Here is a 23,254-nt window from a genome sequence, read left to right on the forward strand (position 1 = left end):
ACCTGCTGAGTTTTTTTTATACATTTTCTATATAAAATGTTTTTTTTTTAAATGGTCAGCCAAATGTTTTTATGACTTAGTTACATTGGATACAATGTAATTTCCCTTCTATCAGGTTGCAAGAAATAAATTTTGTTTTCTTTTTGAAAATACTGTTTTGTGATATATATACTGTATAACACTGGTTTTCAACCTTTATAGCCTCAGGATGGACCCAGTTTTACCTATTAATTGCAATGTCAACCCCATTGAGGATTCCCATAAAACAAAGAGGATAATGTTCTCTGTTGTTGAAATGATCGTGACTATCATGGTGATCACATGCCCACAATAGCCTTATGCTTCTTCTTTTAGTTGACAATAGTGGAATGTGGCATGGTGGTCTACTACTGTTTCCCCACTGGTAGATAATGTTGTTCAGCCAGAAAGAAAAATGGACCAAACACTTGCTCGAAGAAACTTTGACTGTGTTAGGATTGTTAGTGCCAGATGAGTAACTATCTTAACCTTAAACCCCAATGGAAGGAAATATCATGACCAATTTGCATTGATTATGGCCTAGTTTTATTGGTTACAGTATAATATAGGCTAATGTAGGCTACAGTCGGTATTATACAATTAATTAAACAATAACATACTATGTATGCTTTGGGGGAAGTGTCATCTGCTCTTTAACTGCTCGTACATGGGTAGCTCCTGCATTATCAGGTTAGATATCCTTCTATGGGTGACCAAAAAAAAAAATTAACGGCAAGCATATTTGTCATTAGGGACAGGGCTGACACACACTGACATTTTGTCTCCTGCTCAGACCTGTATTTTAACAGCCTCTTACCTTTCAGTGGCAGATTTGTGTTATCAGATATCACTTTATGTAGCATCGTACTGGATGTTCCGCTATACTGCACAATGTGACTGTTTTTTTTTCCCCCATCAATGTGTGAACAGAGCATAATGTGAAAGATGACACTGATACGCAGTGCTTATGCATCTGCAACATTAGTGCAACATGAAAATGAAACTCGATCTCTCTGCTTGTAAAACTGGTCTGATTGTAATTGTTATCATAGTCATTCTCTGTACTTTGAAGAGGTAGTGTATATATGAATCGATGTGTATAAAAATACAGGATAAATCACATCTTTTATTATATCAGTATGGTATGTGGCATTTTATGCTCCAATACTGAACAATCCTGCATTGTAAGGGATGGGTGACAGCCCTACTGATGTGTGTTAAATGAAGTTCATTTTCATGAAACAACATAGAAGAAAATCAAATTCCAGTGACCCACTTCTGCTATTAATAGACTTGAGTTCATTTGGCTCTGCTTGGTTATATGTGAAGCGTGGTCAAATTAACCAGATTAAATGAATACATTTAAGGATTGCATTAAAAAATGAATTTGCAGAAATTTGAACGTGATAATCGTACACATTAATGGCTATTAATCAGCAGCTGTAGTTACTTTTTTTTTTTTTAACAGTATTTTTATACTATGTGTAAAATGAATTATGTTTACTCTAAAGTTCTGAAATTATATATTTGTTGTCGTCTTTTATTCTATTTAAGTGGTTTTAGGGCATTTATGATTACATTGTGATCACTTACATAATTAGCATGGCTTTTTGTCATGTTCAGCTAGAACAATCCTAACCTACCTACTTGTAAGCAATTGGAATAGGAAGTCCTGTTTCACTTAAAATTAGAAAAAAATATCTTTGAGGAATAGTCCAAAAGACTCTTAGACTCTGACAGGCATTTGTTAATGTTTTCATACATTTGAGTGTGGTGAAGCAAGACTAACGTTTTGGACATTTCCATGTTTTTGATCAATATGTTCAAATTGAGCCTTCTTTCTTCTTTGCTGTCTTGATAAATACTAATGTATTGTAATTTCATTAATGCTGTCTTTAAAATTAATAAAATAAACACAAAAAGCAAGCATGACAAGTAACTTGGGTTTTTTTTTGTTTGTTGTTTTTTTTGGGGTTTTTTTTCTTGCAGGATTTCAAAGGACCTCTGCTATCCGACTACAAGTTTGAATGGGACCAGATACTGCAAAGCCAGGGTGATACAGGTGTCTTTTTGCAGTATACACATGCTAGACTTTGCAGGTGCTGAAAAGTATATAAGATTATTTTTGATGATATTGTAGTCTAATTAACTGCTATCTTAGGTAATGATAAAAAAAGAAATGGTTGGAATATAAATATTATTGGATTTACCATAAATTACTTGATTAGGTTTAGATTTTTCTCTAGGTATTCCTTTTTTCCCCCTTCCCACATGTCAAAGATGTGTGGTTAAGGTTAATATGAGACCCTAATTTTCACTTTGCGTGAGAGTATGCATGGGGTGGGTGCATGAGTATGCCCTGCAGTGGACTGATATTTCATGCAAAGTTAATGACAGTAAAGACAACAACAAAAACTCTAGTCTGCATTCCTGGAGAAAATAAATCCACAGCAGGTCAACTGTTGGTTATAACAGACAAAAATTAAAAATCAGTTTGAATAACCTAGGACAGAATACACTGCATTTTCTTGTGCAATCTTTTATAGAAGTACATGATGGATATTGTGACAAGAAGATTAAACATTTTCGATGTTGATGCCATGGCCCCAGTATCCCTGCATCATTTTCCATGTAGATTGTCAATGTAGCAGTGGCACCATGTGCCATATTAGAATTCAGATTAGAGAAGCAGAAGCAAGGGGACCAGTAACAGTTTGTGATTTCCACAATTATATTTGTGTGCATATGACTAGCAAACAGAGTGGCAATATGAACAGCTCAATTAGCAGCTCTAGCCATGATAAGCTTGATTATCAAGTAACAACAACAACAACATTTATTTATATAGCACATTTTCATACAAAAAAATGTAGCTCAAAGTGCTTTACATAATGAAGAATAGAAAAATAAGAGACACAGTAAGAAAATAAAATAAGTCAACATTAATTAACATAGAATAAGAGTAAGGTCCAATGGCCAGGGGGGACAGAAAAAACAAAAAAAAACTCCAGACGGCCGGAGAAAAAAAATAAATAAAAGTAGTAAGTCTTCAGCCTAGATTTAATTGCTAAGACCATAGTTAGTTTTACTCACCATTGGGATGTTTATGTAAGTATTTAGTAGATATTTTAAGTGAGCAGGGTCCACGCCATTTAAAGCTTTATGAGGATTTGTGAGAACTATGAAATTAGCCCTATATTTACAGCAACGGTAACTCAGTAAAAAGATTTAATAGGAGTCTGATGTCATATTTCCTATTTCTAGAAATAATGATTTTTGCAGCAGCATTTTAAATTCACTGAAGACTACAAATAAAATTATATACATAGCCTGTTAATTAACCATTGCAGTAAATAAATGTGTGAATTAATATCTTTGTAGCTGTATATCTGTAAAATGTCCAACTTTTACTATATTTTAGCTGAGACAAGTGGTAAAAGTTCTGAGCTGATTCAGTAAAACAAATGTTTAGGCCTGCTGAGATAAAAATGACAGTTATTATAAATTAATGCTACTTAATTGTTTTAAAATCAAATAAGAGCAACTGAAAAAAATGTGAAATTACCTACTTTTCTGATACTGGCATTCATCACATAAAACTATTCCAAAGTCATCCTTATCATTAAAATGTTTTAATTTATGAAGAAAGGTAAAGCTAACCAGCATAGCCTCTGCTAAAGGAATTGTGTTAGTTTTAAAGTGGCTGGTTTTAGTAAGTAGACACCAATCTGAGTGTGTAGGTAGTAGTATATTGTTAAACAAAACAGCTTTATTTCCAGGCAGGTGAATGTTTAGAAACAAACAATTTAAAGAGCAATGATATTTATTAAGTAGTTTTATATAACGACAGGTGCAACAGATAAACTGCCTGCAGTTTAAGATCACAAAACTACAGCCTGATGGTGCTCTGACCAGTCAGCCATGCAACTCTGCAGCCATATGTTGAGAGGAAATATACTAAGATCCTTTTTAGTTACATTAAAGACTGTCTTTCTTCTTTTTTTTTTTGCACTCCAGGCTGGTAACTAGCATTGAAGGGAATGCAATCTGCTATACACAAAATCCCCTTTATATAATGTTATAAAGGGGTCTGACACAATATTAGTTTCTTTTAGGTTTGGTGCATGTAGATATAGTTTTAGTATTTAATAACACTGTACACTGAAGCAATTTGTTCCAGCACAAAGCAAATACTTTGAACATGAAAACATTCCTGCAACAGGTAGAGAATAATTTGAGCTTACATTTAGTGCCAAATACATTTTAAACTCATTGGTCCTGTTGCAGATATACGTGGAGGTGAAGGACACTAGGGTTTAATGCTGGGAGATGCACATGTTCAAGCTCACTCTTTTTTTGCTTGTAACCAGTGCTGCCAAAATAGGCTTTGAACCCCCGCAATGTAAAATGGATTAATTGCATTAGAACATGAATAGACATTTTACTGTGTTACATTAAAACAAGGAATCTTTCATGCACTTTTATGCTGTTAAGTTAACATAAAGTTCACTTTGATATCAAATCAAAAACAAAGTTAATTGATTTTTAATTAAAAATTAAAACACTTAATGATCGGTTCCATAAATATTCAGCCACTTTGCTTTGTCATACCTAAATAGCAATTATTTTAACCAGTACAATTTTATTGTCACATAAGAAGTTTCTAACACAGCCTGAATTATTTTTCAATTAAGAGTATGCCATCAAGACCTTAGTACCCTCAGGCAATGGCATATTATATAGTACCTTTCTGTACTGTGTCAGTAATCCTGTGTAAATCATGTTAACTTTTGCTCCATTAGAAAATTAGAAGAAAAAAATCTAAGATTAAATGTTTAAGTATATTTCACAACAGAGCAAACATTAATAAATACATAAATAACATGCTTTTTTAAAAATTCTGTTCATAGTAAATGATAAAATTGGTATCCTCTTGTCATTTGCAGCTTCACTGACACTTCCACATTTTCAAAAATACTGTATTTGATTGCGTAGCATCTGTTAATATATTATGGCACAACTTCCTACCTCCGTATACATCTAGCTAGGGTTAGTGAGAAGTCCCAAGTAGTGTTGGGGATCATTACTTACACTACTCATTACTTGCAAGTTACTAAATATGTTAAATAGTTGCTAATTATAAAATATAATGCATTACAAACAGTATGTTATTTTTGTGTTTATTTTCTTTTGTATGAAAAACTGCGCAGTTCCCTGGCCAGCAGCTGTTATTAAAGCCTAAGGCTATATATACAAATTTGATCATTTTCATGTGTTTTATAAATGGTCCTTCATGTGCTGTGAAATAAATAACATCCGTCCCCAGTCTAAGGCCAGGTTTATACTTCACATAACGTAATTCATGCTGCAGCAGACGCTCTTGCTACGCAAGCGTTTTACTGTTTATACTTGCACACGTACTTTACGTAAATCTGGAAGAATCCACCAGGTGGCAGTGTGATATATAACCACGGTGAGAACAGGTTCAATTTCGCTGTGTTGTGAATTGCCTGGAACACCCATTAAATTCCAAATACACCTTACCGCAATATCTCTGAAAAGGATGTTTAATGATTTTATCCATCAATCCAGGAATGTGTCCATTTCAGCAAGCATTGGATATGAGGCAGAAACAATCTCTAGATGAGGCATCAGCTCATTTCAAGGTAAATACAAGCACTCACATACACGCTGGCATCATTTTAGTGGCACCAAATCTGCATATCTTTGGAAGGAAACCGGAGCACACTGCAGGAAAACATGTAAACTCCAGGCAGGGATCACAAGGGACAGCAGTGCTACTGCTCCGCCACCGTGTCACCCCCATGTGTGTAATTATTAACAGTATTCATTATTTAAAAGAAATTAACAATTTATCTATAAAATGTAACATATATACTTTAATGCATTTCATCATTAAAGTGATATCAAGTATAAATCTAAGGATTCTAAATGTGCAGAGAGTTGGAATATCGAAAATTTAATGTGTTCTGTGTGGTGATCTATTGCTGTTTGCCGCTGCTGTCAGGTCAGGAGGAAGCCCCAGAAAAAAAAGACGGCACAAAAGATAGTATGTGAGGCATTTAAAATGAATCGTGTCGTTACGATCGGGAATATGGGACGCTTGGAAATAAAAGCACCATGAATGCATCTGTACGTCGGTATTTTGCTTCACCACATTGAACCATTCATCAAACATCGAACCGCGCACATTGATCCTGTAGGATCTGCATAGAGGCTTTCTGTCACATGTAGATAATAAACAGAGACTCTGACGTCAAATTCCAAGATTTATCACACTGCGCCCAAGGCTTTTTGCTGGTACTGCAACTCATGCACACGTCGCGTTAATTTCTGAGGACCTGCTCAGAGGACACATCAAATAAACGCTAGGAACGTGTGGCAGCCATGATGCGTACACATTCTGAGCATGAATTATAAGCGAGACCTAAGCCTCCAAAGATTCATGGAATGAGCACTGGCCACTATGCCGATAGCTCACACTGTTTCAACAAAGGTATAGCAAATAACTGAATGAAAAACTACACCATGTGTGCACTCCAGTAACAGAAACCTATCACACTATTTTCTGCCTGGCTGTGCAATTGAGCCCCACCACGTTTGTTTTTGCTTTACAAATAGTAGTGCTGTGATAATCCCACAACTTCACACTGGAGGGATTAAATTTGCCCCTCCATACATGCAGGATTTAATGCATACCTATAACATTACTTCAGTTCTTTTCACTTGATTGCACGATACACAAGTTCTTAACTTCTTCTTCACTAACTGTCACCAGATGGCCGGAGCACAGGTATGCACAGTGTTACTGACCCTAGTAGGAAACATCTTTGTGAAAACATGCAATACTTCTGCAACATAATGCAGTAATTGTAATTAAAATGTTTTTTTTTGGGTTTTTTTGGCAGTATCGGGAATAAACTTCCACAGTAACACTATCTGTTTTTGTGGGGTTCTTTTTTAAATAACATAGGTATTTTTACTTCATTAAAGTATGCATTGGGTTAGATTACTCATTACTTTAAAAAGTAAGCTGATTGCATTACGCACATTACCTTTACCATGTAACCCCCAACACTGGTCCCAGGGGATCAATGATTCTGCTAAATTTGTTGTTTATTTTTTATTACCAATAATATGATTAAGGTGCCTCTGCATAATCTGTGCAGTATGTCTTAAAGCATCCTAACACAAACTTAATGTATCTCGAAGTAATAAAAATTGTATGCTTACCTGAGCATGTCTTGCTCCAAATTATTTCAAAATAGACTTCAGCTCTTTTTGACCCTGTACTTGATAACACTTACCGAAAACTATTTTGATAGATGCTTGTTTGGTCCACCAACTAGGAATTTGTTACTAAATACTCTAGCATAATTTATACATTTTCTTTTTGCACTACTAAGCAAAGGTGGGTGATAAAACACAGTTTCAGGGCAGTGTGATCTTTCTATGCTTTATATAAGAGAAATGATTGTCATATTGAACTAGACAGGTTATATTAAAATCTCAATCTTCTTTCTTAGGTTTATTGAAGTACAGGAGTAGAAACCTGCAAAGGCAATAGCAAAACCAAGAGAGGAATGCACCAGAGCTGTTTTCTTAATGATGTAATTAACTGACATTTTTGTTGGCATCCTAAAGTGCCTTAAGTTATAAAAGAAAAAAACTTGACTGCTTAATGGTAAAAATCACATAAAACATTTTTTACTCCAGGTAAAACAATAAGTACACTGTACAACAGAATTTCACATCGGTAAAACAATAAGTACACTGTACAACAGGATTTCCCATCACACATCAACTATTGTGCTTCTCCCGTGCCCTTCCCATCTGATATTTCAGTTATTCTGCTGCATCATAAAGAAAACAATTTTAACAAAGAGCACTAATCTGCATGTTTTACAGATTATATTGCCAGTTTCTTTATGTACTAGAGTTTGATCACAGTTAACTAAACATTAATTATCAAAACAAATAAAGAAAAATGATAGTCATGCTTTTTATTTAAATACATATTTTAGTTGAAAAAACACCAGAAAAAAAGTTGTGGAAAAAAGTGAAAAGATTGGTAAAGACTTACTTACAACTTATTTATTCATATTTCTTAGAAATGTATCCTATTTGGATTATATTGTATGTTGTTTAATTTTAGTGAGGCATTCCTCTTTACCCTGTTTCAGTGGTGTGATATCTTATAATACCTTTGTTTCAAACATTCATTAGAATATGATTGCTGTTTTACAAGCTTTTCTAATTCCTTCCATGTTCCTTTCCAGTTTGCAGGAAATGAACAACTCTAGCAGTGAATGTTCTTTCAACCCAGAATGTCTTCAGGACCCTGCAGCCATTGCTATTTTACAGCACCTTCTCCGGTAACACAAACTTTCTCACAATATATTAAACTTAAAAGCTTACTTCCTGGGTCAGCAAGAACTTGTGGTACCTATGAACAGCAGTAGATATAAACTAGTGGTATGTTTATATTTTCGTATTTACATACCTGGAAGTCCTGGAACATTATAAAACCAAAGACAAAAATAATGTCAATATTAACATTATTTAAGATTTTTATATTAAGAGCTGTGGTAATTAACCCCAGCAAAGAAAGACACACAGACTTTTGCTTTGCTTTTTCACACAGCACACAGTGCCCAAATCACCCACAGCACTATTGCTCGGTTCTTTTCTCTGTTCTTTCTTTTCTTTTGCCGTCTCCACTCCTCTTCTCACAAGCTCTGTCCTCCACCTCCCGACTCCAGCTCCCTAAATGGAGTGAGGAAGCTTCTTTTATACTGCACCCAGAAGTGCTCCAGGTTCTCTCAGATTGGTTACCGGTAGCACTTCGTGTTGTGGCGGAATTGCTGCATGGGTACCGGGACCGTACTCCAGGTGTTTCCGGATCTTCTTCAGGCAGCACTTCTGAGTGTGGGGGAAATGCTGTCGTCCAGCTTTCTGCAAGTGTCTAGGCGCCCCTGGAGGTGACCACAGGCCCCAATAGGGCTGAGCTTCCAAGCTCCAATGCCATTGTCCTGACTTACTCCAGGGGGGTCGCCCCCTTGTGTTCTGGGGGAGGTATCGTCCCCAATATGTTGTTTCCCCCTGGTCCTTCCATCACAGGGGCATCCTGGTGGAACAAGCTCCCCAGTCGTCTGCCACAGAGCTTAAAAAGGTAAATGGACAATAGAAGTCACTTTTCCAATGGATGCTTAACCATTATATGTGTAGATACATTTTTTTAAATGAACTAATTCTTGTAAATCTGACTTTAGTACAAGTCATTTGATTTTTTTATTCCAAAAAAATTCTATACTAACTTTAATTTCCTACTTATATCATTTTTGTCTTTTCTTTTACTTGAAAAAAATCTGAAACTTCAATCATTGATGAGTACAACCATCCATAACATAATATTCCATGCCTTTGATATAAATATTTTATAAGAATTATCTTGTTATTGATAATATTGAAAGAATTGTTCTCCAACTTACGGTTTTAGGTATGATGAAGTGCTGTTCCAGTCTTCAAAAAATCTTCAGCCTAGGCATCTTGTCAACTTTTTGTTAATGCTTTGGTATGTAATTATTTTAAATGTACAAGTCTAATTGTAATGGTAAGCATACTGTACAATATATTTGCTGGTAAAATATTAAATATTCCTTGCTTTCTGGAAATATAATTCTTATATAAACATATGGCAGAAAAAAAATGCAGCTGATATTTTTTCAGAACTAACTTTCAACACTGCTTTGCTTAGGTTATGCCTTCAGTATCTAAGTTGTCTAACCTCAAAGTTTCAATGAATGAAGGATGATTTAATATGAACTTTACACCACATGTAAACCCCCTTCTTTGGTGTTATCAAAATAGTAGTGAATATTTTGCTGATTGATGCTTTTTTCCTGCAGTATATGGTATGGTTTGGATCTTGAAATTGATCAGACTAATTAGTGTGCCTACTAATACATCACAGCAATACCCAGATAATATGTTCAAAGAATTTCTGTCTTTATTTCCCACGAATTTCAGAAGTGTATATTTTTTTATGCTAAGCCAGTTCTCAGTTATTTGGCCTAGTTTTTTTGAAGTGCTGTAAAGTTATTCAACTTAATGGCTTTTCCAGCAATTGTTGCATACTTTCTACTTTTAACCATGTTTTATAACCTACAAAAATTTATATCAGAGGTTACAGTGCAAAAGGTGCACACCACACATACAACTGTGATAAAAGTGGAGATAGTCCTTTCTATGAATAATGAAATCCATTCTGTTTACTAGATTTTCACTGCCCTCAGTACACATGACAATATTATCACCTTTACTACCGCTGCAAGTGTTAGTGGTAATTTGTATTACCTGGTTAATATTAACTTCATGTTGATTTTTCTCTTCTAGTCGCCTTGCAGCTGTTGCTCATAAAACTCTACCTGTCAAAAACAGCCCTCAGGAATTAGCTCAGGTATGTAGTATTTGACATAACATGTACAGTCTCCTGACTAGCAACAAATAGCTAAATACTGTGTATGTAACAAGACGACATTTGTCACATCATTAAAGATAACAATGCCATGTTTCAACTTTACACTTATCCATAGCTATTACTCTGTTTGTTGCACAAGTAATATTTTAGTGTTGACGGTTTGCTTTTAAATGCAGACTTCTCACTTTACATACAGTCAGTATATCAAAGAATCAAGTATATTTTTTTTTGCCCAACCAGTGCTTTTTTTAATCTTTTATTGAATTTAATAAAATCTTGTAACACTCCATACAATCAAGTCAAACTTAACAAAATTAAATTCAATTCAACCCCCACCCATGAGAAAGAGGGGAAGGCCAACAGCCAGAGTAAAATGTTTGAGAGTAGTAAAGAGGGAAAGGAGTCTTTCACCCCAATTAAGTGCTTATTCTAAAATATAATTGATTAGATCGTGCCAGGTTTTAAAAACGCTTTGAACAGTTCCTGTAAGTGAGAATTTGATTTTTTCCAATTCCAAACAGTATATAACATCAGTTACCCACTGACTTAAAAGTGGTGGGTTAGGATTCTTCCAGTTGATCAGGATAAGTCTACGTGCCAATAGTGTAGTAAAGGCAAGTTTGTCCTTCTCCACTTTAAGCCCATCTAGGAGTATACCAAAAAGAGCTGTTAATGTGTTAGGAGTGAGTGTGACACCAAGACTGTCCGAGAGGGATTTAAAGATTTTTGCCCAAAATTATGTTAATTTTGTGCACGGCAAAAACATATGGACAAATGAAGCAGGAGATTGATTGTAACGCTTGCAGGTTGGATCTTGCCCTGGAAACAGTGCTTTTGAACTACTCCATTTTATTGACTTTGCCAATAGTTTCAGCTGTTGCATATACTTCTGATTTCTTCCATATAGCCATAAATTATTTTTCCCATTGTCTGTCTTTACAGAATCTGCCAATAAAAATTGCTACTTGCAGAACTGTTCCCTGAATAAGGTTTTCCTCCTCTCTCTTTTAGGGTTCATGAAAAAGAGGTTTTGAGTGGAATGATGAAAATTTTAAATGACTTTAAATCAGTCATTGTCCTGAAGAGTTCAATATCCAGACATAATACACTTTGATTCTTAGTCTTATCGTAGCAGTTATGGTTTACATGCAAAGATTTAGTTAGACTTAGCGTTGACAAATGTAAATCATATTTAACTATAACAATCAGATTTACCGGCTATTTAATTGAACCTGTTGAAATTTTGTGAGTCAGGACATATGTACTCATAGAAATAAACAGTTGTATTATGTATATGTAAATGGCCTCAGATTGGCGTTCAGCATACTAATATACATTGACTCAAAAATGTATTTTTTACATGCCAAGTTATCTATATTAATATTTTTTTTTTTTAAATTGAATGGTGTCACATATTCAGCCAAAGTAAATATTAGGAACCCTGAGTGAACAAATACTATGAAAATGTTAAGATTTATTTTAAACTTATGCAGTACCATGTGAAAATCTAATTGCCGTGTGAACTCTTAAGTACAGGCCATACCACCTTCATTTCAGAACAGGATATCCAACTGAAGTTAAACATGTTCCTGCATGGGAGACCAACCAAGGAAAGCTTGGGTTTCTACTGGAAGAGGTGTTCTTGAGACCAGCAGGAAGCGCTTACCCTGTGTTCTGATTGTGGACCCCAATGCCCCAGTGCAGTGAAAGGGACATTTTGCTGAAAAATGGTGCCATCCTTCAAATGAGGTGTAAAATTAAGGACCTGACTCTCTCTGGTCATAAAAGATATGTGAACATCCTTCATAAAGTGTAGGGAGTATCCCCAATGTCCTGGCTAAATTGCCCACCATGGCCTAGTCACACTGGCCCCCTTAATCCCCTGTCTCCAATTGGCTAACTGTCTCTCACCCATTCAACAACTAACAGCTTAATGTATGGTGAGCATACTGGTGCAAAAATTGCTGCTGTTGCATCATCCAGGTGGATACTACACACTAGTTATCATTAAAGTGGCTTCCTGCTCACTACCTAAAGTTTCTTTGAGCAGTGAGAAAAGCGCTATATAAATGTAAAGATCTGTTATTATTATTATTATTATAACAGGTTAGGCCATTTTAGCAGTACTAACTACAAACACACTTTTTCTGTACTTATTGACCATTCTGTCTAAATTGGATTTGTCATTAAAGCTTCAATCAGTGTTACATAATAGATGGCTAGCTACTTGTATGAAATGGATGCATAACTCTGGTATGGACTTTTATCCCACCAATTCTCTACCCTTTCTTAACACTAGAATTACCAGAGCCTACGAAAAAACTCGTAAATCCGTCCCACCTCAAATCGCTTCTTAAAATCGTTCACAGCTCTCCACCAGCGTCTTTTGTCATCTAAATGTGCTGATAAAAATCAGGCTGCAAGCAGCCAGCTATTCCATCCCCCCACTGACTTAGAACATGCACAAACTTCTCCCAGCTCATGCCTTGATTGATTTTCTGGGAGTGAAGTGGAGTTTTAGAGTGGAAATAATAGATCGTTGTTTGGAACGCACGCATTTCATGTCTGTTCCGTTTCTACAGTAATCTGTGTAAACACATTGTTAAAACAGAAACGTTTTTTATATTCTAGTAGTAGATGACAAAATATATATATAAACTATATAATGTATGAAGCCTGAAGTATCAAACAAATACTTTCACAAAAGCTACAAATCTAACACAACAATTGCGCTTTTATTCAAAAATATAACTGCACAAACAAAAAGCCTCCTTAACATGCGACATTGACACCTGTTTATTATGACTCCCTCCATGGTGCAACAGAATCAGCTGCCGACTGGGAATCATAAGGTCGCGAGTTCGATCCTGCACCACTCTGTTTTGAGAAGTAAACTGCTCTTAGTCTTACTATTTTAGAATAAAAAACATGCATTTGATTTCAGTCTGTAACAGCCGGTGTAATTTATGATACTTGTAAAGGTTAGCATTAGCTAAAGGTAAATCGTGTTATAAAATGATTTCTTCAAAACGTCAAATGTTATTTATTTGGCACGGACATGCTCAAAAAATACATGTGTAATGCCACAAAAACCGTGCCAAATAAATAACATTCGACGTTTTGAAGAAATCATTTTATGACATGATTTACCTTTATTTATTTACTTACTTCCTAAAGCCTAAAGTCACAAGTAGTGTGCAGAGGGCATGCTCAAAAATGTGTGTAATGCCACGAAAAGTGCCTGCTGACACTTTAGTATGCAAGCAATTGTATGTGCATTCTTGCTCCGATGTAGAAGGGAGCTGAGTTTACCTCTGTTACAGCGCGTCTATGTGAAAACAGCAGTATCAGATGCGGGGTGTGGCGTGTTTGGGCTCGTGAACGCCGCTGAGATAATAAAACTGACTAAAAAAAAAAACAAAGCTAACCTTTACAATTATCATAAATTACACCGGCTGTTACAGACTGAAATCAAATGCATGTTTTTTATTCTAAAATAGTAAGACTAAGAGCAGTTTACTTCTCAAAACGGAGTGGTGCAGGATCGAACTCGCGACTTTTTGATTCCCAGTCGGCAGCTGACTCTATTGCACCACGGAGGCAGTCATATTAAACAGGTGTCAATGTCGCATGTTAAGGCGGCTTTTTGTTTCTGCAGTTATATTTTTGAATAAAAGCGCAATTGTTGTGTTAGATTTGTAGCTTTTGTGAAAAGTCGGTGGGGGGATGGAATAGCCGGCTGCTTGCAGCCTGATTTTTATCAGCTCATTTAGATGACAAAAGACGCTGGTGGAGAGCTGTGAACGATTTTAAGAAGCGATTTAAGGTGGGACGGATTTACAAGTTTTTTCGTAGGCTCTGGTAATTATAGTGTTAACAACTATCACTTTTTAAATACATCATTTTTGTCTTCAAACCCCTCACTATTTGTAGACATTGCTGTAACAATAGCATATCGACACAAATTTAAATATTCATAATGTTTATTGTTTCTGTTGTTCTGATTTTGTTTCATGAATGATCTGGTCATCTAAATCTCTTACACTCTAGATCCAAGTTTAGAAAGAATTGCAGCTAGCATGAAGTACATAAAAAATTTTCTGTCTTATGAATTTTTTTATGTTATACAGAGATGTTAGTGTTTACAGAATAAATTATTTTAGACTTAATGGTAATATTTAGGAAATAGGCATTATGTACTGCTTAGTGGGTTGACTCAAGAGCGATGTTTAGTTAGGAAAGAGGTATTATGTACTGATTTCTACCATGTGTGACTCCTGTCCACTCAGCTAAGCCACATATACACAAAATCTGCTGCCTCAGTTTCATGGCTTTATTCTACTTGGCACAACTGCATTTTCTCAAATAAACACAGTGACTTTTGAAGTCAGCAGGGGGCAAGAGGAACAAAGGTTTACTGGTCTGTGAAGCTCATTTTAAAGTCAAGATATGTTGTTTGCTGATCTGGCAGGACCCAATTTTGTGGATGTTCACATTCCTAGATCTTAATTGATGAACCTGTCTGAATAGGGGAAAACAGTCTTGTCCAGCCTTCCAGGGTCTTTTTTTGGTTTAGAGCGCCACCAAATCTAGGGAAAACTTGGAAAGTGTCATATTAATTGATGGATAATTCCTCAATCAGACTTGAGGTTAGGTAACATCATAGGGGAGTACATATTTGGTTCTGTGTGGGAAGCTGGTCATAGTTTGTATATATATATTACTAAAAGTTAAAGATCTTATAGCAAGATGGCACTGTCCCTGTATAAACCATAAGGTTTTTTTTTTTTGGAATTGAGGAATAATTTCTTATGCTGTTAAATAAACATTTTCTTGATTTTGCATAGTCAACTTTCAGGTATGTTATCATTGAAAGGTCTACGATTATAAAGTATATGCATGATTGTGTTCTGCATTGTCACATTCATGGAATAGCAGAATGCCATGAGTAGAAAGTCAAAGTGAAAAGTCTACTGTATATCAGCAGCTTCCTTTAGAGAGATACTCAGACAAAAAAGATGCACAAGGCAATTAATTACCATTTATTGGCCTAAAGCAAGTCTTTTGGTATGCATGCATAATTATAAAATGCTTTTACTTTGGTAGATGAAAATAACTATACAGCTGGACAACGTAGCTTTCTGCCTTTAACATTTATTTTAACATTAGTTCACAGTACGATATTTGTTTTTTATGTGCCATGTGTATTTTTTAAAATATGTCATGTATTTTTAACTAAAAACGATTGTACTTACTAGATAAGATTCCTAATTGAACTACTGCCTCAGCTCACATAACAAAAGTAGACATTACCCGAAACACAAATATAGATCGTCTCATTTGTCACCTATAGATAACAGACATTGAGTCAAACAGTTCATACATTGTTTTATAATCTGAAAGGTCAAAATGCTTAATCCCAGGATTTAAGTAATTCTGAATTTCAGCCTTCAATGATCCAGACTTACAAAATCATTATTTGATTAAAAGAGATGTTCATTTCACATCATTTAGCTAAAATTAGTTGTAGGTGACATTATGACAGAAGTGTGAATATCAGAAGTATATTATTACATAGTTAAGGACTGGATTGATTGGATTAAGTGGTTTGGAGGTGTCACTGACATGCACTGAGGAAGAGTAACTGTTGCATTCTGGGCTACAGGATGGCTCCTTTAACTCAACATGTTGTATTATTTATTGTTCTGCTTGGTATCTTGGGTTGATAAGAAAGAGATGGCAGATTTTAGCCCCAGAGGTAACTGACTAGTAACAAGTGTGGCACAGACCTGTTGGTTACAATTAAACCCCTCATTTGAATAATATACTGTTAACCACTGAGAATAGAGCAACAGCCATGCATATGTAAGTAGAGGCTTACTGACAAACATAAATATTAGGAACCAAAAACATTAAAAAGAGCAAAAATAAATAAAAAGTAAATTGTCTTAATTATTTAACTGTGTCAAGAAATCCACTACTTACAAGAGAACTACATAGTTCTTGCTAGGCACTAAACATTTTGTTAATGTCTTATTATTGGCAACTTTCTAATTACATTAATGTTCTTTCTGTTGTTTCCTAGGCAAGGCTGCAGCTTTTTAAAGGGACCTGCACTGTTCTCGCCAATGGCATGAGGCTGCTTGGCATTAAACCAGTGATAAAGATGTGATTCTGCTTTTAATTTGTTATTTAATGCATAGTTGTGTCAACTGTCCAAAAACATATACGCAAGAAACAGTACAAAGAATTAATGAATTTATTTCAGATCTTCTTTATATAAAAAATAAAAATTCAATTGAAAGAATATAAAAGCTGCCAATTTTTCATTTTTCTTTCTAATCTTGCATTTTTTTTGCAGGATTTACAGACATTCATCTTTGCATTAACAATCACCATGTATCACTACACCCAAAACAGTGATTGGGACAGTGCTGATTATCTTGTTACATGTACAGTAAAATAGATAGAGACAGTACCACACTCAGTGGGTTTGGCCCAGAATGAAATTCAGTACAGAAATGCTATACATAACAGCCTATTCACTAAGGGTCTCAACTCTTTTTATCTTATTATTTAATATTTTGGTGACGCTGATTTTTTTATTTCTTTTATCTTCTTGTACATTTTAGTGGCAGCCATTCAGAATAACAATCTTTATAAAATAAACACCAACCCTCCTTACAGTGTGCTGCTGTGATGAGTGGTCCATGGCATTGGGATAATTTTAAATAAATGATTGTGCCCCGAAAGGTGCAGGACTTCAGTCAGGTGCAGGTGTGCTTAGGCACGCCTTGTACTGAAGCTGATTGGGGTACTTGGCCAATCCTGCTGCATACTCATCAGGCGCCTCAGTTATGCCTCAGTGTGAGGTAGTTTGTTGCACCTGCACCCAATTAGGTAGGAAAGTTAAAAGGAACCTGCATGGGACAAAGGGGGAAGTTGAGGAATGAGCCTAGAACGAGTAATAGAAAGAAAGAATCGGAAGTAATATGGAAAGACGGTGGTTGAAAGAAGGGATGATGGAGGCAGTAAGCAGACAAACAGTGTGCAGGTGGATGGAGACAGGCAGCTGGGAAGAAGGGTCTCTGAGGGAGCATAGGAGGGGCGCTCGAAGGAGGCAAAAGAGGGTCGACATGGCTGTATGTTGACGGGGAGCTGTAATCACCAAATCCTCGCAGTGAACTCCTGCATAAGACAAATGGAGAGAGAAAAGGCTAAGATAGTAAGCATTCAGCAGGGACCTGGGCCTGTTTCAGAGTGGTGGCCATGCCTGTCAGCTGGAAGCTGGGGAGATGTCTGTTCTTAAGAGGCACTGGGGCTTAGACTTCTTTTGACTGTGCATTATGTAAACCTCTTATCTGTCGTGGATTTTAACTCTGTTTATCTGGACATAATTGTGGATTTTAATCTCATGGGAATTGCTCCTGTTGTAATGGATTATTTATTTATTGGAGAGAATTTTAAACTGTACTATTGAGCACTTGAATTGGTTGGATTTTAATTAAAGCACTTTATTCACTTTTTCACTTATTCACATAACGGTCGACAACATCCGCCATGTTGAACTTTCTTATTTATGGCCCCATCTTCATGAAATTTGGTAGGCGGCTTCCCTGCGCTAACCGATACCAATGTACGTACTTATTTCGGTGGTATGATGCCACTGTCGGCCGCCATATTGAACTTTTCAATGGTCTTTGTTACTTATGGGCCCATCTTCAAGAAATTTGGTATGCGGGTTCCCAACGTTAACTGAATCCTACTTACGTACATATATACGTCCATAGCCTGCAGCTCGGTCACCGTGTGAGGCCACGTTGTTGGCTGCCTGCCTATATAAGGCCGTCCGTCGCTCCAGTCTCTACATTCCCTTCCTTGCTTCACCACGGGATTCACGTCTCCCTGCTGATAACTACAGCCTTTTTATTTAATCCACGGCTTCTCAGCTGCTTTTGTTCATTTATTACGATTATAGTTATTGTGTAGGTATTTTAGACTTACTTTACATTGTTCAGGAACCCATTTCCTTTATCATTCCAACTGTACCCCCATTAACATGTCTATCGAGGTGATCACCATTGATCAAAGAACTGTCACTTACCGAGTGGTTTCCATGCCCGGAGATGGCACCTACCTTTTCCATTCTCTGAGTTACATATTGCACGGCCATATCAGGCTCACTCTTGATATCCGGAGGAACATTGTCTTATGTATTGAATAACTGGGACAGGTTCAAGGTGTGGACTGATGACGGTACAGGAGATAATTATACTACACAGGAGCACTATAAGAGTGAAATGCTTAAGCCCTTCACATATGCATCTGCATGTGAGTTGATGGCTGCCGCTGAATTGTTCGGTTGTCGCTTTCAAGTGTACCGAAATGGCCAAATATTTTACACCTTTCGGCAACCGCCAATGCCTCTTAAACATCTTAGACTGACAGGTGACGATTTCAGTAGTGAACACTTTGATGTTTATGAATGTTTAAACTCTCAAAAGCTGGATGTGAAGTTATCGATGAAACCGGTTGTATACTTACAACGCTTGACAGATGCCGAATGTCTCTTCAACACAAGTCTGTAAATACTGTCGTAATTGAAACAAACCATGAAACTCAAACCGATTATGATAGCAGCAATCCAAGCTGTGAGATTTGAAACAAGATTACTGTTCACATGGCCAACTGTACGTTGCATGCTCAAGAGTAAGCTCAGCGCACAGCTTGGTCATATTACAACCGGAGGGCCGAACTCACAATGTGGTATACAAAGAGATCCTTAACAAATAATTATTGGTATACTTTCCCTCAGTTTAAAAAGATTTAATTTTCTTCTTAATAAAAATTTTAAGGCAGTACTTCGCCGCTGCGAAGCGCGGGTATTTTGCTAGTGTTAAATAAAACTAGCTAAAGCCCGACGTAGCATACACCTGTGTAAGAATAGGAACGGAAAACGGTGAGAAAGGAATTCAGAAATCAAGAAGAAATAAATACTTCTTGAAAGACACAGTTGTAAATAGGTGTTTTGGTGGTGATGACAGATAATGAGTCGAAAGATCTAGCCCTAGAAAAAGCCACGTACAACTGACAGTGGCTGGAGACTGGTTGGTAGAATTATTGTAAAGAGTAAACAGCATGTGGGTATGAGAAAGGCTGCGCTTCTGAAATTCGATTACATAAATATAATCAATAACAACCTCAAAAAGATGTTGTTGTAGAAGTAATTCCTGCAGCTTAATCCAAAAGACTCATACTACAATATCAGGTCAGTGCTCTGGTCTTTGGGTATCCGACAGTGCATGTAGAATTTCCAGCCAAGCAGGATTACATGTGAAAGTGATAAATAAATGAGGCTGTCCGAATTTACATACTATGGCCATGGCATCCTGCTGGTTTTGTTGCATGTATCTTGGATTTCCTGGAAATGTGGACGGTAACATGATCATTTTGCCTACACTTACGTTGTTATTTTCAGCATTTGCTTGCAGTGCATCTAACAGTCCTTTGTATTGTTCCACGCACAGCTCTTGTTGATCTAATCTGAGATAGTTGAAACGTGCGCCCTCTGTTTTAACATACGCATCTACGGAGTACTGTTGGAATAGTTCGTCGCTGGAGTGCAAAATACTAAATGTATTCCTCATTGCTAATCTGTACGCGTAAAATTGGCATCAAGTAAGCCTTGAGTAAGAACTTTTGCGGTTCTTTTATCGGAAACATGTTGTAAATTTTTGTGCCAGCCAATGTCTCCGTAAGGGAATAAAAGTGGGGAAACCATAGGATCGCAATTCATATTGAGTGTGGAAATCTGTTTACAGGAGTTGTCTATGGGACAGCTGCAAATGTCCCTTTCGGCAGGCGGTTTGCCATCTTCTCCGACGAAAATCGCTGCAACATTGGTGTGACATGTCGGGGCATTGTATCGTCGTAAATCCTGCCTAGGGTTTTCCTCGAAAAGCATTCGCACAGATGCTGTTGGATTGGACTGAGCGATTTCACGCACGTATGATTTAGCGAAGGGCTTGATGGTTCTGAGCATGGAATCTAGCTGTAGAAGTAAATTTTCGCTGCATGCAGAGTTTGCTTTATTTTATAAGCGTACTTCAGAAGCTTGGCGAGAAATGCTGTGTCGGCTGCGTGTAGGCGGGACCGGTTTTGAAGAGGAGCCAATGGCAGCATGGGAAGGGGTTTGGAAGAGGACGAATAGGAATCAAATGCCGTGTGGGCGGGACCAGTTTTGAGGTGGAAACAGGACGAACCAGAAAAGAAATATATATAAGAGATATATATGAAAGCCAGTACCACGTAAAAGAGTGAAAAAAATAAATTTCATCAAGCCAACAATTTCACCTCATTTAACACGTATTGTTCCTCACATAAAGGTAAAGATGCACTAAACGACTGAAACTCAATGCAGTGTTTTTTGTTATGTTGAACCTGCGTTGTCATGTCAAAGTAGTGTTTCACATTTTAGTTATTTACAGTATGTATACAGCAAACATTTTGGTGTAGAATAGAACATTCTGCTGCTAAACAAATCTCCAGAGTGTAATTTATTTTTTCCCTACAGACACTGATAGAGCCATGCAACTGCAGTTAGGTAAGCTGACAGAGGGTCATCATCCTTACACACAAGAAACAAAAAGTAATACAGTACATTAATTAGCATTTTATTATTCTAAGAACTGTATTTTTTAAGGATGTCAGATGTGGTGCCATCATCTTTTGGGGTTGAATCCTGTGCATAGCTGCTGCTGTTGTCGATTTTGCATGTTTTATCCATGTCTGTTTGTCTATCTGTGTGTATGTGGATCCTGGATTTGTCCAGAGCTCTGCTCAGGGTTGGTTATTGTTTTTGCTCAGTAGACCATTGTATACAGTATGTCTGATTCACTCAGTTGGTCTTAAGTTTTTTTTTTCTCTTTGTGTACAGTAATGAACAATTTTTATCAGTACTCATATATTTTTAAACTATTACATTAAAAAAAATGTCTTAATTATATTTTAATGTGTGAGCTCTTTTTTTGGTGTCAACAATGTTCTACTGGGAAAAAAAGTTGTATCATATTTTGTAGCACATAATCGGCATCATCTGTGCAAGACAGTATATGGGGAGGCATCTTAAGGCATGTTAGTGAGGTGTTTCTCCTAAGACAGCCTGTATGGAGTGTATGCTACCATCCTCGTTGTAGCTTTACTGACCAAGAAAGTCAAAGGTAGAGAATCTGTATACTTTAATATAGGCTTCTGACAAGAAGTTATACAAAGTATGAAAGATGTATTAATCAATGACAACTTGAACATAAAAACTAGATAATCTCAATAACTTAAAACACAATATGGCTGAATGTAAACTAAAACTAAAGTAGAGTGGGGTGGAACAGAGCTAGGGAAATACCAGTATGGAGGGAGGACAAGAATACACCAAAGCTGTCTAACAAATAACGTTAAATCAGGCTGCTGTAGCAGCACACAGACAAAGCTTAAGTATGTATTACATTTAACAGTTGTCCCAAGTTTTAGGGTGATTGTCTGTTCTTCATAAACCCAGCCTGATCATGTCATATGCTAAAAGGCAACACTCCTTTCTCTTTTGCTTTGAAAAACATGCAAAACATGAATGGTAATAGTTATTTATTCAAATTGTAACTTGAATCCTTCTAAGCCTGATGATGTTTGATTGTTGATTTTGACATACTTTGTTAATCCCTGTGGGGAAATTGTCTTTTCACATGACCTTTTTATTACTTTTAACAGCATCTTGGATTTTGGAATGTTCTGATGGCTATCCAGCTGTTTTATATACAAAGCTATACGTTTATGGATTATGAGAAATATGTATATTGGTGTCTTGTTTATGTTGCATCCAAAAGAGTAAAACATCTGAATAGTATCCACATGTTTTTATCTGTCTCCGTTGGATTAAGAGGGTTCAAGAGTGTTGTAACATCATATTTCAGACCTGCTGAATCCATTTCAAGAACGGGTGAAAGGCAGGAGATAGCGCTGGACAGGGCACAATTTAATCACAAGGTCTTTAAGAATGTTATTTTAATGTTCTATTTAGCACCATACTCATAGTATGAATGATGAGATTTTTTGTTATAACGGTTTCAGTTGTAGGATTCTTTTGTGGTCAAAAGGCTGAATCCATTTTCTGGAGATAGATCTCCATAAAAAAACTATATTAGATCATATGTATTCCTAAAAAAAAGGATGAATGTAGGTGCTACAACCATCATAAATCTGATAACTACTGCCTTAATGTTTATTAGGAGTGCCTACTGAGCAGTATTAGGGGAGCTCTAATTGGATGTTAATACAAGTAACTGGAAGGAAGCTGAAAATTGTAAAAACCCATTCCTACTGTCCCAGAGCTGGTACACTTCAAGGCCTGTTTAGACTAGTGATGTATATCTACCAGTATCAAGCTCTACAGCAGGGGTGCCCAAGTCTGAACCTGTAGGACCACAATGGCTACAGGTTTCCATTCTAATTTCTTAAGTAGTGACCAGTTTTTGCCGTTTTGCTCAGACCCTTCAATCAGTGGTGAGCATGTCAGTCCTGGAGGGCCACAGTGGCTACAGGTTTTTGTTCCAACCAAATTGCTTTGTGAGAAGTCACATATAGCTGATGAAGCACTTATTGCTCAAGTGACTTTTTCATTTCAGTTGAACCCTTAATTGCTTATTTTAGTCTTAAACAGCTGCATTCCCTGTTTTTAATTGCTCC

At 36.5% G+C, this 23,254-nt stretch overlaps 1 protein-coding gene across 3 annotated transcripts in view; it reads left to right on the forward strand.

The window, feature by feature from the left end:
• rars2 (arginyl-tRNA synthetase 2, mitochondrial) overlaps positions 1-16,813 on the forward strand; it is a 103,200-nt gene extending 86,387 nt beyond the window's left edge. For 2 of the 3 annotated variants that reach the window (XM_039748008.1, XM_039748009.1), the window contains exons 16-20: positions 2,008-2,117; positions 8,319-8,414; positions 9,539-9,613; positions 10,435-10,498; positions 16,605-16,813. In XM_039748008.1, the coding sequence (XP_039603942.1) occupies positions 2,008-2,117; positions 8,319-8,414; positions 9,539-9,613; positions 10,435-10,498; positions 16,605-16,691 (432 nt within the window). In that variant the 3' untranslated portion in view covers positions 16,692-16,813. The remainder of the gene's footprint in view (positions 1-2,007; positions 2,118-8,318; positions 8,415-9,538; positions 9,614-10,434; positions 10,499-16,604) is intronic. The other variant, XM_039748010.1, reaches the window with a different exon arrangement.
• The last annotated feature ends 6,441 nt before the right edge of the window (positions 16,814-23,254 follow it).

Source organism: Polypterus senegalus, chromosome 3, assembly GCF_016835505.1.
Source record: "Polypterus senegalus isolate Bchr_013 chromosome 3, ASM1683550v1, whole genome shotgun sequence".
NCBI lineage: Eukaryota > Metazoa > Chordata > Cladistia > Polypteriformes > Polypteridae > Polypterus > Polypterus senegalus.